At 43.6% G+C, this 15,562-nt stretch overlaps 1 protein-coding gene across 1 annotated transcript in view; it reads left to right on the top strand.

Moving 5' to 3' along the window:
- TMPRSS3 (transmembrane serine protease 3) overlaps window positions 1–15,562 on the top strand; it is a 73,235-nt gene that overhangs the window by 35,898 nt on the left and 21,775 nt on the right. Inside the window, exons 9-11 of the mRNA XM_077299093.1 lie at window positions 743–914; window positions 5,272–5,444; window positions 8,257–8,352. Of these exons, the coding sequence (XP_077155208.1) occupies window positions 743–914; window positions 5,272–5,444; window positions 8,257–8,352 (441 nt within the window). The remainder of the gene's footprint in view (window positions 1–742; window positions 915–5,271; window positions 5,445–8,256; window positions 8,353–15,562) is intronic.

The raw sequence follows: 15,562 nt of genomic DNA, 5'->3' as shown, positions 1-15,562 counted from the left end.
AAGGTTTACCTTCACCCGGATTCCGTTTTTCTTTCGCTTGAGCATTTTTTACATGGGCCGATAATAACCAAAATGAGGCAGTTTGAATTTGGCAGGGAAAGTCCGATCAAAGGTGCATTATTATGCCGGGGGGGGGGGGGGGGGGGGGTGTGTCTCACTGGACCCCAGAAAATAATAACGATGGGGTAAAAAACTATTTACTCTTACCTTGCTGCTCACCAGTCCATCACCAAATCCTCCCAGTGCAGTCTTCCTCGTCGCTCCTCTTCATTACTGCTCCACCACACACAATGGTTCTTCTCTCTGGCGCCAGTTAGGACTCTGAGGTCCCAGTGTGCGCCCCCGAGTCACTGACTGGGCCTTCTGCAAAACTCACGTTTATGTAATGACTGAGGAAGACGACATCGGAGCACAGTGGAGCAGCACTAAAGAGGTTGAGGGAGTTATGAGGATCGGCCAGCGCCTAAGGCGGCAGTAGAGGTGGGCGGCGAGGTGAGTTTTATTTATTTATTAATTTAGTTACTATTTTTTTCTTTTCTACAAATCAGTAAAATATGTGGCCGGCCTACATTCAGCTAAAGTTGCACACATTAACGTTATATTATTGATCGCTACTGATCTGTCGCAGTTTTGGGCTGCATTCTAGTTTCGGAGGCCGGGAGGATCGTCTCTACCTCCCCTGTTCCTTCTATGCTCTGCATTGTCGTCACATCACATCTCTAATCCCTCTATTTACTTGCAGTGTGTGGAAATCGGCCGAGTTATTCCTCATCCACCCGCATCGTGGGAGGAAACATCTCTGCCGAGGGACAGTGGCCCTGGCAAGCCAGTCTGACCTTCCAGGGCATTCACCTGTGTGGCGGCTCGCTCATCAGTCCGCAGTGGATAGTTACAGCTGCTCACTGCGTCTACGAGTAAGTGCCGCCCCGAGTCTCGTCACCAAAGTCGCCGAACCTGTGTGTTACAGGGAAAGTCTACTTACAATAGAGTGCGCCCCCTTGTGTTACATACTTGTTATGGCGCCCCCTGGTGTTACATACTTGTTATGGCGCCCCCTGGTGTTACATGCTTGTTATGGCGCCCCCTGGTGTTACATACTTGTTATGGCGCCCCCTGGTGTTACATACTTGTTATGGCGCCCCCTGGTGTTACATGCTTGTTATGGCGCCCCCTGGTGTTACATACTTGTTATAGCGCCCCCTGGTGTTACATACTTGTTATGGCGCCCCCTGGTGTTACATACTTGTTATGGTACCCCCTGGTGTTACATACTTGTTATGGCACCCCCTGGTGTTACATACTTGTTATAGTGCCCCCTGGTGAAAAAATACTTGTTATGGCCCCCCCTGGTGTTACATACTTGTTATGGCTCCCCCTGGTGTTGCTTACTTGTTATGGCTCCCCCTGGTGTTACTTACTTGTTATGGCTCCCCCTGGTGTTACTTACTTGTTATGGCTCCCCCTGGTGTTACTTACTTGTTATGGCTCCCCCTGGTGTTACATGCTTGTTATGGCGCCCCCTGGTGTTACATACTTGTTATGGTGCCCCCTGGTGTTACATACTTGTTATGGCGCCCCCCGGTGTTACATACTTGTTATGGTGCTCCCTGGTGTTACATATTTGTTATGGCGCCCCCTGGTGTTACATACTTGTTATGGCACCCCCTGGTGTTACATACTTGTTATGGCGCCCCCTGGTGTTACATACTTGTTATGGCGCACCCTGCTGTTACATACTTGTTATGGCGCCCCCTGGTTGTTACATACTTGTTATGGTTCACCCTGGTGTTACATACTTATTATGGCGCCCCCTGGTGTTACATACTTGTTATGGCTCCCCCTGGTGTTACATACTTGTTATGGCGCCCCCTGGTGTTACATACTTGTTATAGCGCCCCCTGGTGTTACATACTTGTTATGGGGCCCCCTGGTGTTATATACTTGTTATGGCACCCCCTGGTGTTACATACTTGTTATGGCACCCCCTGGTGTTACATACTTGTTATGGCGCCCCCTGGTGTTACATACTTGTTATGGCGCCCTCTGGTGTTACATTCTTACATGGCGCCCCCTGGTGTTACATACTTGTTATGGCACCCCCTGGTGTTACATACTTGTTATGGCGCCCCCTGGTGTTACATACTTGTTATGGCGCCCCCTGGTGTTACATACTTGTTATAGCGCCCCCTGGTGTTACATACTTGTTATGGCGCCCCCTGGTGTTACATACTTGTTATGGCGCCCCCTGGTGTTACATACTTGTTATGGCGCCCCCTGGTGTTACATACTTGTTATAGCGCCCCCTGGTGTTACATACTTGTTATGGCGCCCCCTGGTGTTACATACTTGTTATGGCGCCCCCTTGTGTTACATACTTGTTATGGCGCCCCCTGGTGTTACATACTTGTTATGGCGCCCCCTTGTGTTACATACTTGTTATGGCGCCCCCTGGTGTTACATTCCTACATGGCACAGTATGATTCATTCTTGGTCTTGGATGTAGAATCTCTGCATGTCACAATGGTCTAGACCTGAAACACAAGGACTATTACAGATATCTGCACATCCCCCACATTCGTACACTGTGCAGAGACATCTCCAAAGACATGGGAAAAGTAACGCCCAGTTGTCACTTCCAGGAGGCATCAACTCGGGGTTTCCAGGAAGAGTAACAGAGGCGCGGTACAACACTACATTGTAAGAAAAGTTGTTATTTCTTCATTTTGAAGCAAGTATTCACCAGAATAGTCCCGTCAAGAGAAGGAGAATGTGTGAATCCTAATGTTGCCCCGTCTCCTCTCCCAGAGCTCTGGATATACAGATTATAGCTGGAAAACGATCAGAAGAATCCTTTGCTTTAATTGAAGTGTGATCGGAGTCTTATCTGAGACGTCGTCGCGGTGACTCTTGTGTCTCTCGGTATCTTACACCTCCAGCCGCCGCTCATTGAAGGCTCCCTGTTCTATAAAGGACAGAAATAACGTAGATGTCGCCGATGTTGTAATACGCTGCGAGTGTACGGGCGATCCACCGTGATGGAGGACGCACGGTGTAGTAGAGCCGAGTGTGTGGGTATTAATGCTCCTATAGTAGAACAGTCATTCTGATTGTCACTGGTCTCCAACCATTGCAAAACTAAAACCGCCACCATGATCCCGCCAGCTGCAAGATCCTGTCTCCTACAAATCCTCGATTCGTTCCATTACTGTCTGAGGGGCGAGGTATAGCCTAGGAGCGGAGTTTAGGATTTCTGGATTCCAGCTGCAGACATAGCAGTGGAGGGTTACTGCTGCCGCTGGTTGTCTGACAGCCAGACTGACGCTCTGAGGACAGCGAGGGGTTAATCTTTGTGTCATATATTAAAGAAACGCACAAATAAATCATTTATTTCTCTATCTCTTAGTACTGTATCAATCATGTGTCGTTACTAGAAGTTCAGCACTGCTACATCTGTGCACGGAAAATTGCAAAAATTGTTATAAACCACAATGCAAAATTGATAGATCAATAGAGTAGGACAGTAGGACTACTGCTGCAGCCAGTTGCCTTATAGCCAGACACATTCTGCAAGAAAGTGCGTTAGTTAATTTTTTGGGACACATATCGAAGACTTAGTAATTGCATATATAAATTCTGCCTTTTTCTATCCACATTACTACAGCAATAATACATTGTAAGTATACGTTTGGCACTGTATAAATCACTCTCTAAAATGGATAGAATTGTGGAGGAGGGCTACTGCTGCAGCCAGACTGAGTTTTATCTCTTAATGTTATTATTTTACTATATGTATATAACGCCATCATATTCTGCAGCACCTTACAGACATCATCGCTGTCCCCATTGGGGCTCACAGTCTAAATTCTCTATCAGAATGTTTCTGGAGTGTGGAAGGAAACTGGACAAATATTAATGTTTTTAATTACAAATTCAGCATTTCTAAATATGTATATGGAATATTGTGAAATTCATTATAGACTACATGATAAAAATGATCAGTTGAGGAGGGCTACTGCTGAAGCCACCAAATGGACAGACTGACTGCTGTGGTGGCCAGTTGCTTAACGGCCAGACTGACTGCTGCAGCCAGTTTCCTAATGGACAGTCTGACTGCTGTGACCGGTTGCCTAATGGACAGACTGACTGCTGTGACCGGTTGCCTAACGGCCAGACTGACTGCTGTGACCGGTTGCCTAACAGACAGACTGACTGCTGTGGCCAGTTGCCTAACGGCCAGACTGACTGCTGTGGCCGGTTGCCTAATGGACAGACTGACTGCTGTGGCCAGTTGCCTAACGGCCAGACTGACTGCTGTGACCGGTTGCCTAATGGACAGACTGACTGCTGTGACCGGTTGCCTAACGGCCAGACTGACTGCTGTGACCGGTTGCCTAACAGACAGACTGACTGCTGTGGCCAGTTGCCTAACGGCCAGACTGACTGCTGTGACCGGTTGCCTAATGGACAGACTGACTTCTGTGGCCAGTTGCCTAAAGGCCAGACTGACTGCTGTGGCCAGTTGCCTAATGGACAGACTGACTGCTGTGGCCAGTTGCCTAACGGCCAGACTGACTGCTGTGGCCAGTTGCCTAATGGACAGACTGACTGCTGTGGCAGTTGCCTAACGGCCAGACTGACTGCTGTGACCGGTTGCCTAATGGCCAGACTGACTGCTGTGGCCAGTTGCCTAACGGCCAGACTGACTGCTGTGACCGGTTGCCTAACAGACAGACTGACTGCTGTGACCGGTTGCCTAATGGCCAGACTGACTGCTGTGGCCAGTTGCCTAACGGACAGACTGACTGCTGTGGCCGGTTGCCTAACAGACAGACTGACTGCTGTGACCGGTTGCCTAATGCACAGTCTGACTGCTGTGGCCAATTGCCTTATGGACAGACTGACTGCTGTGACCTGTTGCCTAATGCACAGTCTGACTGCTGTGGCCAGTTGCCTAACGGACAGACTGACTGCTGTGACCGGTTGCCTAACAGACAGACTGACTGCTGTGACCGGTTGCCTTATGGACAGACTGACTGCTGCAGCCAGTTGCCTAATAGCCAAACTAAAGGTTTTTTAATTTTATTTTCTGGGACACATACTGTATAGAAGCTCCTGTATATAAATAATTTATTTTTCTATCCATAATACTATTTTCAATAATATCTTCAGTCACAAATCCGGCTCTGCTACTATATGGAATATTCTAAGAACAAGTCCTAATCATCATTATAACCTTTTCCCTTATTGAGCCTTCTTTCCCTTGATTTGCAGCTTATATTTTCCAGAATCTTGGAGTGCGCAGGTCGGGCTGGTGAATCAACCTCTGGAGCTTCCGACTAATTCAGCTCTGGTGGAAAAGATCATTTATCACAGCAAATACAAATCCAGCTCCATGTCCAACGACATCGCCCTCCTTAAACTGGCTGCGCCCTTCACTTTCAGTGGTAAGTGGGGTACCTGGTGCTCCTTTGTGGAGATCTAGCCGCTTTAGGGGAGCCTTATAGGCAGTGATCCCTGGGGGGGAAGTATGCAAATTAGCTCTCCTCCTAAAGGACGCCAGCTCTCTCTCCAGTGTCTGAGATCCTTAGTCATGTTTCCAAGTTCTTTAATGGGTCAGACGTTGACTTACACTAGGTGGCAGCAAAGAGACAGTTTTCTTCCTTCTGGAGGAGAGCTAATTTGCATAATGAAGTTCCAGTATTCTTTACCAATGGTGGAGGCGGAAAATATGAGATGGGACGGAATGGTTGGATAGATGGCACAGAAGGCAAAAACAGTAAATGTATAGGAGGCTGAGCGGCTCGCAGAGTCAGTACCCCCTGCTTTGGGGGCCATGCATTTAACCCCATTAAACCCTGTGTACTTTTCCCAAAGTTCCCAAAAAATTTAAACCAATATCATATAAAAAAAATATATAACTTGTATCAGTGTAATCGTCCTGACCTCAAGAATCACACTGCCAGGTCATTTTTACTGCGCAACGAAAACCGTAAAAAAAAAAACAACAAAAAAAACAATGGTGAAAAATTGGGTTAAAGTGCAGCTATCAGTAGAAAAGATTGTTTCTACCTTTTTCTTGTTTAGGAGGACATTGACATATCAATGAATGACGCAAAACCATCAAGTAACAAAAAAAACAAGCAATTAAAGAACCCAAAGCATAAAACTGTGCAATGCTTCATTTCTCCTGCGGGGGCGCTGTTGGAAAATTGAGCACCTCGTGCCAGGTTGTTTAGATTTAGATTATCATGTTGAGCTTTCTAAAAAAAAAAAAAAAAATCACATTAAGAGGTAAAATACTGGAAATAATATAATAATAAATAATAACAACAACAACAATAGTTATAATGAAAAATAAAGACGATAATAATAATATTAATAATAATAAAATATTGTTATTAACAGTAACAATAAACATAATAATTGTAATAATAGCAATAATAAAAATAACACTAGTAATAATACAAACATCAATAAAATTATTATTACTAATCTACTATATAATTGTCTAAGGGTCACTTCCGCCTTTCTGTCTGTCTGTCACGGATATTCATTGGTCGCGGCCTCTGTCTGTCATGGAATCCAAGTCGCTGATTGGTCGCGGCAAAACGCCCACGACCATTGCCACGACCAATCAGCGACGCGCACAGTCTGGAAGAAAATGGCCGCTCCTTACTCCCCGCACTCACTGCCCGGCGCCCGCCTACACCCCTCCGGTCACCGCTCACACAGGGTTAATGGCAATGTTAACGGACCGCGTTATGCTGCGGGTAACTCACTCCGTTACCGCCGCTATTAACCCTGTGTGACCAAGTTTTTACTATTGATGCTGCCTATGCAGCGTCAATAGTAAAAACATCTAATGTTAAAAATAATAAAAAAAATAAAAAATCATTATATACTCACCTACGCCGCCTTTCCCGCTCCTCGCGATGCAAGCGGCACGTTCCGGTGGCAAGGATGGTCTGGGAGAAGGACCTGCCATGATGTCACGGTCATGTGACCACGACGTTATCACAAGTCCTGCAATTATTAATAATAATATTAATAATAATAATAATACAATGATAGTAATAGTAAGAATAATTTAAATATTTTTGATAACAATATCAATAATATTAATAATGACAATAAAATTATCAACAAAATAAATATTTAATACAAAAAATAATAGTAATAATACAATAATAAATATTATTAAAATAAAACAAATGATTGTAATAACTAAAATATAAAATAATAATTGTTATTATTATTAATAGTAATAATAATACAAATATCAATATAATAGCAATAATAATATCAATATTAAAATAAAAATAATACTGATAGTACAAATATAAATAAAATTATTAATAAAAATAAAAAAATATTCGTAATATTAAAATCAATAATAACCCTAATATTATTATTATTAATAATAATAATAATAATAATAATAAAATAATTAATAATAATAACAACAATTGTATCCTATATTTTGTGATCGATCTCAGTATATAGGTTTGTCCTTAGTTTAAGATATCTTAAAATAAAAGACACAAACCTTCCCTTAGGAGGGGTGACAGCTGCATCTCTTAAAGGGGTTGTACAGAATTTAAAAAAATGGCTGCTTCCTACCAAAGCACAGCGCCGCACCTTTCTGCAGGCCGTGTGCGGTATTACACATCAATCCAATTCGCTTCAAAAAGTATTTTTTCTGCTACTTTTTACCATTTATTCTTCAGTTATTCTATGGATATATTACAAAAAGTGTATATAGTCAGAGCTCGTTCACATGCTGCGTTTTTTTTCTGCACTGTATTTTATAGTAGCAGCAAAGCGAATGAGATTTCTGAAATCTCCTGCACACTGTTTCTTTTTTCTGTACTAACTTGAATCAATGCATTTTTTTTTTGCGTTTTTCACCCATTAAAAAAAAAATGAACATAAAAAATAAGTGTTTTACGCAGTATTTTGCACATAGTCTAATGGGTTCTAGGTATAATAGTCACATTTTCATGTGCCCCCAATGACCATAATAAATACTGATAATATATCTGTACATATATATATATATATACTGATAATGGTTAATAATATAATTACATTGTAAATCGTAACATGACAGAGAGGTTGCGGTAATCCCAGGGGATAACCACATAGTGCACATAAATGACACCGCACACTGAGGACTCGTTGTCATTCTGTGACACATCGCCACCTAGTGGCTTGCAGGTATAATTACAGCCTCTCACATTATATTTCTCTTATCAGGCTTTATACAACCAATATGTCTCCCACATTATGGAGAGGATTTTCCAGAGGGTAAAATCTGCTGGATATCGGGATGGGGAGCCACGGAGGAAGGAGGTACGATGTGTGATAAAACATACATGTAACCAGCAATTAACGGGACTGTAAAGAATAAGAAAAAAAACATGACTAACTTTTCAAAAACAGCGCCACAGGAGTCCACAGGTTGTGTGCGGTATTGCAGTTTAGCCTCATTGACTTAATATCACTAAGCTGCAATTCCAGACACAACCTATACACAGGTGTGGCGCTGTTTCCAGAAGAATTAAATGATCAGAATTACCAGGGCGACCCGTGAGCGGTATTATTGCCAAAGAACAAGAAACTGAATCGGGAGCTTTTGTAGGATGGGAAATTGAGGATAAAAAGATTTCTGGGCAGCAAACTTTGCTAACACAGGTTATAGCGGAGAGGCGTCTACGACAACTACATCTAGTGATTATTTAGTGTCACAGTGTGGCGGTATTATTGGGGCTTGTTTGGTAGCAGCACTGCTAATATTGCTCTTCGTCACATAGGATCACTATATGGAGGTATTGGTATAATATCATGGTTTGGCGGTATTATTTGGTCTCATTATTAATATTGGTCTTTATGAAGTAACTGTATGTCATATTATTGAGTCATTCATAGTAATGGCACAGGGTATAGCTGTATTATTTGCCATTTGTATTATTATATCATTGTTAATATTGGTGGTTTTATTGTGTATTATTCAATAATTATACGGATACATTATTGCGTCACTATGAAGTGGTACTGGTCATGGCGGTATTATTTGAGTTTTGGCATGTGATATTATGGGTAATAATGGGTGACATTGTGCAGGAAGAAACAGCGGTAAGACCCGTCACACCACCACAGGTCACAAAGTAATGGCATCACTTAGCAGAAGCCATCATTTATTGTAATAAAGAATTGCTGCAGACAATGGTGGGACTGTAGAAACAAAATCCAACGACAAGTGGGAATATATCAAGAGGGAAAAGGTAGTTAGGGTTCACATCCCATTAATTAATACACATTCCCACCTACAGAAAAAGCTGCCACTCTGTATGTATGGGATAATATTAGTCTTCTATTAATTACTGAGTTATACACACGTGGTCAAAACTGTTGGTCCCCCCTCGTTTAATGACAGAAGAACCCACAATGGTCACAGAAATAACCTGAATCTGACAAAAGTAATAACAAATAAAAGATCTATGAAAATGAACACATGAAAGTCAGACATTGCTTTTCCACCATGCTTCCACAGAATTAAAAAAAAATAAAACTCATGAAATCGGCCTGGACAGAAATTATGGTTCCCCTGAAAATACTGTGATAAAAGGGACATGTTACATCGCGGCGTGTCCACTAACTATCATCACAGGTGTCCACAATCCTGGAATCAGTGCGTGGCCGGTATATAGGGCTACAGATCCTCACTGTGCTGTGTGGTGACATGGTGGGTATCACACTCAACAAGGAGCAGAGGAAGCGAAGGAAAGAGTCGTCTCAGGAGATTAGAAAGAAAATTATAGACAAACATGTTACAGGTAAAAGTTATAAGACATCTCCAAGCAGCTGATGTTCCTGTGACTATAGCTGCACATATTATTCAGAGATGTAAGATCCCTGGGACTGTAGCCGACCTCCCTGGACGTGGCCGCAGGAGGAACATTGATGGCAAATCAAAGAGACGGATAATACGAATGGTAACAAAAGAAAAACTTCTAAACAGATTAAAGGTGAACTTCAAGCTCCAGGAACATCAGTGTCAGATCACACCATCCGTCGTTCATGGGAGATGACCAAGGAGGACACCATTGTTGAAAAAAAATCATAAAAAAGCCAGACTGGAATTTGCCAAACTACATGTTGAAAAGCCACAAAGCTTCTGGGAGAATGTCCTATGGACAGATGAGACAAAAAATGGAATTTTTTGGCAAGGCATATCAGCGCTATGTTCACAGACGGAAAAATGAAGCATATCAAGAAAAGAACACTGTCCCTACTGTGAAACATGGAGGAGGCTCTGTTATGTTCTGGGGCTGCTTTGCTGCATCTGGCACGGGGTGTCTAGAATCTGTGCAGGGTACAATGAAATCTCAGGACTATCAAAGGATTCTAGAGAGAAATGTGCTGCCCAGTGTCAGAAAGCTTGGTCTCAGTCACAGGTCATGGGTCTTGTAACAGGATAATGACCCAAAACACAGCTAAAAACACCCAAGAATGGCTAAGGCTACTTTCACACTAGCGTCGGGAACAACCCGTCGCTGTGCGTCGGGCCGACGTTCCCGACGCTAGCGTGGTCTCCGCCGCACAACGGGGGCAGCGGATGCATTTTTCCCACGCATCCGCTGCCCCATTGTGAGGTGCGGGGAAGTGCGGGGAGGTGGGGGCGGAGTTCCGGCCGCGCATGCGCGGTCGGAAAAAGCGGACCGTCGGGAGCAAAAAACGTTACATGTAACGTTTTTTTCTCCCGACGGTCCGCTACCACACGCCAAAGCGTCGCAAAACGGACGCACCGTTTGGCAATGCGTCGCAAATGCGTCGCTAATGTTAGTCTATGACGAAAAAACGTATCCAGCAAGAACTTTTGCTGGATGCGTAGTTTCGGCAAAACGACGCATTTGCGACGTATTGCAGTTAACGCTAGTGTGAAAGTAGCCTAAGAGGAAAACATTGGATTATTCTGAAGTGTCTTCTATGCGCCCTGACCTAAATCCTATTGAGCGTCTTTGGAAAGAGCTGAAACAAAAGGCGACCTTCACACACGAGACAACTGGGGCAGTTTGCTCTTGAGGCCAAAATACCTGTTGAGAGCAGCAGACGTCTCACTGACAGTTACAGGAATCGTCTGATTGCAGTGATTGCATCAAAAGGTTGTGCAACACAATATTAAGTTAAGGAACCATCATTTCTGTCCAGACCGATTTCATGAGTTTTATCTTTTTTAATTCTGTGGGAGAATGGCTGAAAAGCAATGTCTGACTTTCATTTGTTCATTTTCATAGATTTTTTTATTTATTATTACTTTTGTCAGATTCAAGTTATTTCTGTGACCATTGTGGGTTTTTCTGTCATTAAACGAGGGGGACCAACAATTTTGACCACGTGTGTACTCCAGAGCTGCACTCACTATTCTGCTGGTGCAGTCACTGTGTACATACATTACATTACTGATCCTGAGTTACATCCTGTATTATACCCCAGAGCTGCACTCACTATTCTGCTGGTGCAGTCACTGTGTACATACATTACATTACTGATCCTGAGTTACATCCTGTATTATACCCCAGAGCTGCACTCACTATTCTGCTGGTGCAGTCACTGTGTACATACATTACATTACTGATCCCGAGTTACATCCTGTATTATACCCCAGAGCTGCACTCACTATTCTGCTGGTGCAGTCGCTGTGTACATACATTACTGATCCTGAGTTACATCCTGTATTATACCCCAGAGCTGCACTCACTATTCTGCTGGTGCAGTCACTGTGTACATACATTACATTATTGATCCTGAGTTACATCCTGTATTATACTCCAGAGCTGCGCTCACTATTCTGCTGGTGCAGTCACTGTGTACATACATTACATTACTGATCCTGAGTTACATCCTGTATTATACCCCAGAGCTGCACTCACTATTCTGCTGGTGCAGTCACTGTGTACATACATTACATTACTGATCCTGAGTTACCTCCTGTATTATACTCCAGAGCTGCACTCACTATTCTGCTGGTGCAGTCACTGTGTACATACATTACATTACTGATCCTGAGTTACATCCTGTATTATACCCCAGAGCTGCACTCACTATTCTGCTGGAGCAGTCATATGTCCCTATATTTACTGTTGTCACATGTCTCTTATATACACAGTGAAGTAACATGTTCCCTATGTACAGTACAGTCACAGTTAATGTTCCTTTTTTGTAAGTCTTTTTCACATTACAGGCAGCAGTCACATTGTAACGTTATGTTCCCCAGTGTTCACTTAGTTGTTTATTTATCTATATCTATTACTGAATTTATCTTGTTATTTTCTGATTTCCTACTATTACCAATGTGTGCAAGCAAAGATGCAGTGTAAAGCATAGGGGGAGTATCTAGTAGCGGCCTGAGCCTCTGATAGGAAGTATATCTCCTATATACAGTACAGTACATTCATACAGTTGTGCTCAAAGGTTTACATACCCCGGCAGAATTTTTGCTTTCTTGGCCTTTTTTTTAGAGAGTATGAATAACAGCAAAACTTTTTCTCCACTCATGGTTAGTGGTTGGGTGAAGTCATTTGTTGTCAAACTGCTGTATTTTCTCTTTTTAATCATAACGACAACTCAAAACATCCAAATGACCCTGATCAAAGAATTGTGAACGGATCTACGGGAAGAGGTAGTTGAACTGTATAAACCAGGAAAGGGATACAAAAAGATATCCAAGGAATTGATGACGCCAGTCAGCAGCGTTCACACTGTGTTTAACAAATGAAAAATCAGGGGCTCTGTAAAAGCAAAACCACGGTCAGGTAGACCAACAAAAATGTCGTCCACAACTGCCAGGAAAATTGTTCGGGATGCAAAGAAAAACCCACAAATAACATGAGCTGAAATACAGGACTCTCTGAAATCTAGCGGTGTGGCTGTTTCAAGATGCACAAAAAGGAGGCACTTGAAGAAATATGGGCTGCATGGTCGAGTCACCAGAAGAAAGCCATTACTGTGCAAATGCCACAAAGTATCTCACCTACAATACGCAAAACAGCACAGAGACAAGCCTCAAAACTTCGGGAAGAAGGTAATTTGGAGTGATGAGACCAAAATTGAACTTTTTGGCCACAACCATAAATGTTACATTTGGAGAGAGGTTAACAAGGCCTATGATGAAAGGAACACCATTCCTACTGTAAAGCACAGAGGTGGATCGCTGATGTTTTGGGGATGTGAGATCTACAAAGGCACAGGAAACTTGGTCAAAGTTGAAGGAAAGATGAATGTAGCATGTTATCAACAAATACTGGAGGCAAATTTGCAATCGTCAGCCCGGAAGCTGCACATGGAACGTAATTGGACATTCCAACATGACAATGATCCAAAACACAAGGCCAAGTCGACCTGTCATTGGATACAGCAGAACAAAGTGAAGGTTCTGGAGTGGCCATCTCAGTCTCCTGACCTCAATATCATTGAGCCGCTCTGGGGAGATCTCAAGTGCGCAGTTCATGCTAGACAGCCCAGGAATTTACAGGAACTGGAGGCTTTTTGCCAAGAAGAGTGGGCAGCTTTACCATCTGAGAAAATAAAGAACCTCGTCCACAACTACCACTAGTGGCGCCTCCTCTCAGACCCCGCTTTGGGATCATCACTCTCACGTCAGTTTTTGAAAAGTGTTCCTTTAAATTTCTGGGTAATTTTTTTCTTAAGAAGATACACACAAATAAAAATCATTCTAGAACAGTCATTCAGAATGAGCTTTTGTGATAAGTTTAATAGTTCATCGCATCATCTTGTGTAAATGGCCGGCTCAGCGCTGGGAATCGGTGTTGTTATTTTTCTGCTGTTTTTCAGAGTTTTCTTTTCTATTTTTTATGTTAATGGTTGACCTGCTCAGCAATTTTTTTTTGAGTGAAAGATATTTAAATGAGGGATTAGGAAGCCGCTTATTCTTCTCCTTAAAGCCTGCTGCCGAATTCATTGCATCACGCACGGTCGCCATGGAAAAGGCTGTGTTATTACCGATTCAGCGCAGCAATGGGATCGCAGCAGGTGGCGAGAAGGTTTCACTGCTCAAGACAAAAAGCAAGAAAAAAGAAAATGACATGTGAGGTACAAAAGTGCGGCTCGTTCCATCTCCCTCCCTGATGGAGAATTCACAAAAATGAGGAGATTCATGAAATCTAAGGAAAAAGAGTAGAAATAGAAAATTCTGTCTACTTTCATCCTCAGATCCCCCATAACAGCGAGTCATCCACAGATCCCCCATAACAGTGCGTCTTCCACAGATCCCCCATAACAGTGCGTCTTCCACAGATCCCCATAACAGTGAGTCATCTGTAGATCCCCCATAACAGTGAGTCATCTGTAGATCCCCCATAACAGTGCGTCATCCACAGATCCCCCATAACAGTGCATCCTCCACAGATCCCCCATAACAGTGCGTCATCCGTAGATCCCCCATAACAGTGCGTCATCCGTAGATCCCCCATAACAGTGCGTCATCCACAGATCCCCCATAACAGTGCGTCATCCACAGATCCCCCATAACAGTGAGTCATCCGTAGATCCACCATAACAGTGCGTCATCCACAGATCCCCCATAACAGTGCGTCATCCACAGATCCCCCATAACAGTGCGTCATCCACAGATCCCCCATAACAGTGCGTCATCCACAGATCCTCCATAACAGTGCGTCATCCACAGATCCCCCATAGCAGTGCATCATCCACAGATCCCCCATAACAGTGCATCATCCACAGATCCCCATAACAGTGCGTCATCCACAGATCCCCATAACAGTGCGTCATCCACAGATCCCCCATAACAGTGCGTCATCCACAGATCCCCCATAACAGTGCGTCATTCACAGATCCTCCATAACAGTGCGTCATCCACAGATCCCCCATAGCAGTGCATCATCCACAGATCCCCATAACAGTGCGTCATCCACAGATCCCCATAACAGTGCGTCATCCACAGATCCCCCATAACAGTGCATCATCCACAGATCCCCATAACAGTGCGTCATCCACAGATCCCCATAACAGTGCGTCATCCACAGATCCCCCATAACAGTGCATCATCCACAGATCCCCCATAACAGTGCGTCATTCACAGATCCCCATAACAGTGCGTCATCCACAGATCCCCCATAGCAGTGCATCATCCACAGATCCCCCATAACAGTGCATCATCCACAGATCCCCATAACAGTGCATCATCCACAGATCCCCCATAACAGTGCGTCATCCACAGATCCCCTATAACAGTGCATCACCCACAGATCCTCCATATAAGTGCGTCATCCATAGATCCCCCATAACAGAGCATCATCCACAGATCCCCTATAACAGTGTGTCATCCACAGATCCCCCATAACAGTGCGTCATCCACAGATCCCCCATAACAGTGAGTCATCCGTAGATCCCCCATAACAGTGCGTCATCCACAGATCCCCCATAACAATGCGTCATCCACAGATCCCCCATAACAGTGCGTCATCCACAGATCCCCCATAACAGTGCGTCATCCACAGATCCCCCATAACAGTGCGTCATC

Source organism: Ranitomeya variabilis, chromosome 3 (genome assembly GCF_051348905.1).
Source record: "Ranitomeya variabilis isolate aRanVar5 chromosome 3, aRanVar5.hap1, whole genome shotgun sequence".
Taxonomy (NCBI): domain Eukaryota; kingdom Metazoa; phylum Chordata; class Amphibia; order Anura; family Dendrobatidae; genus Ranitomeya; species Ranitomeya variabilis.
Note: the sequence above shows the minus strand (reverse complement) of the source record. Positions and strands in the feature narration are given on the sequence as shown.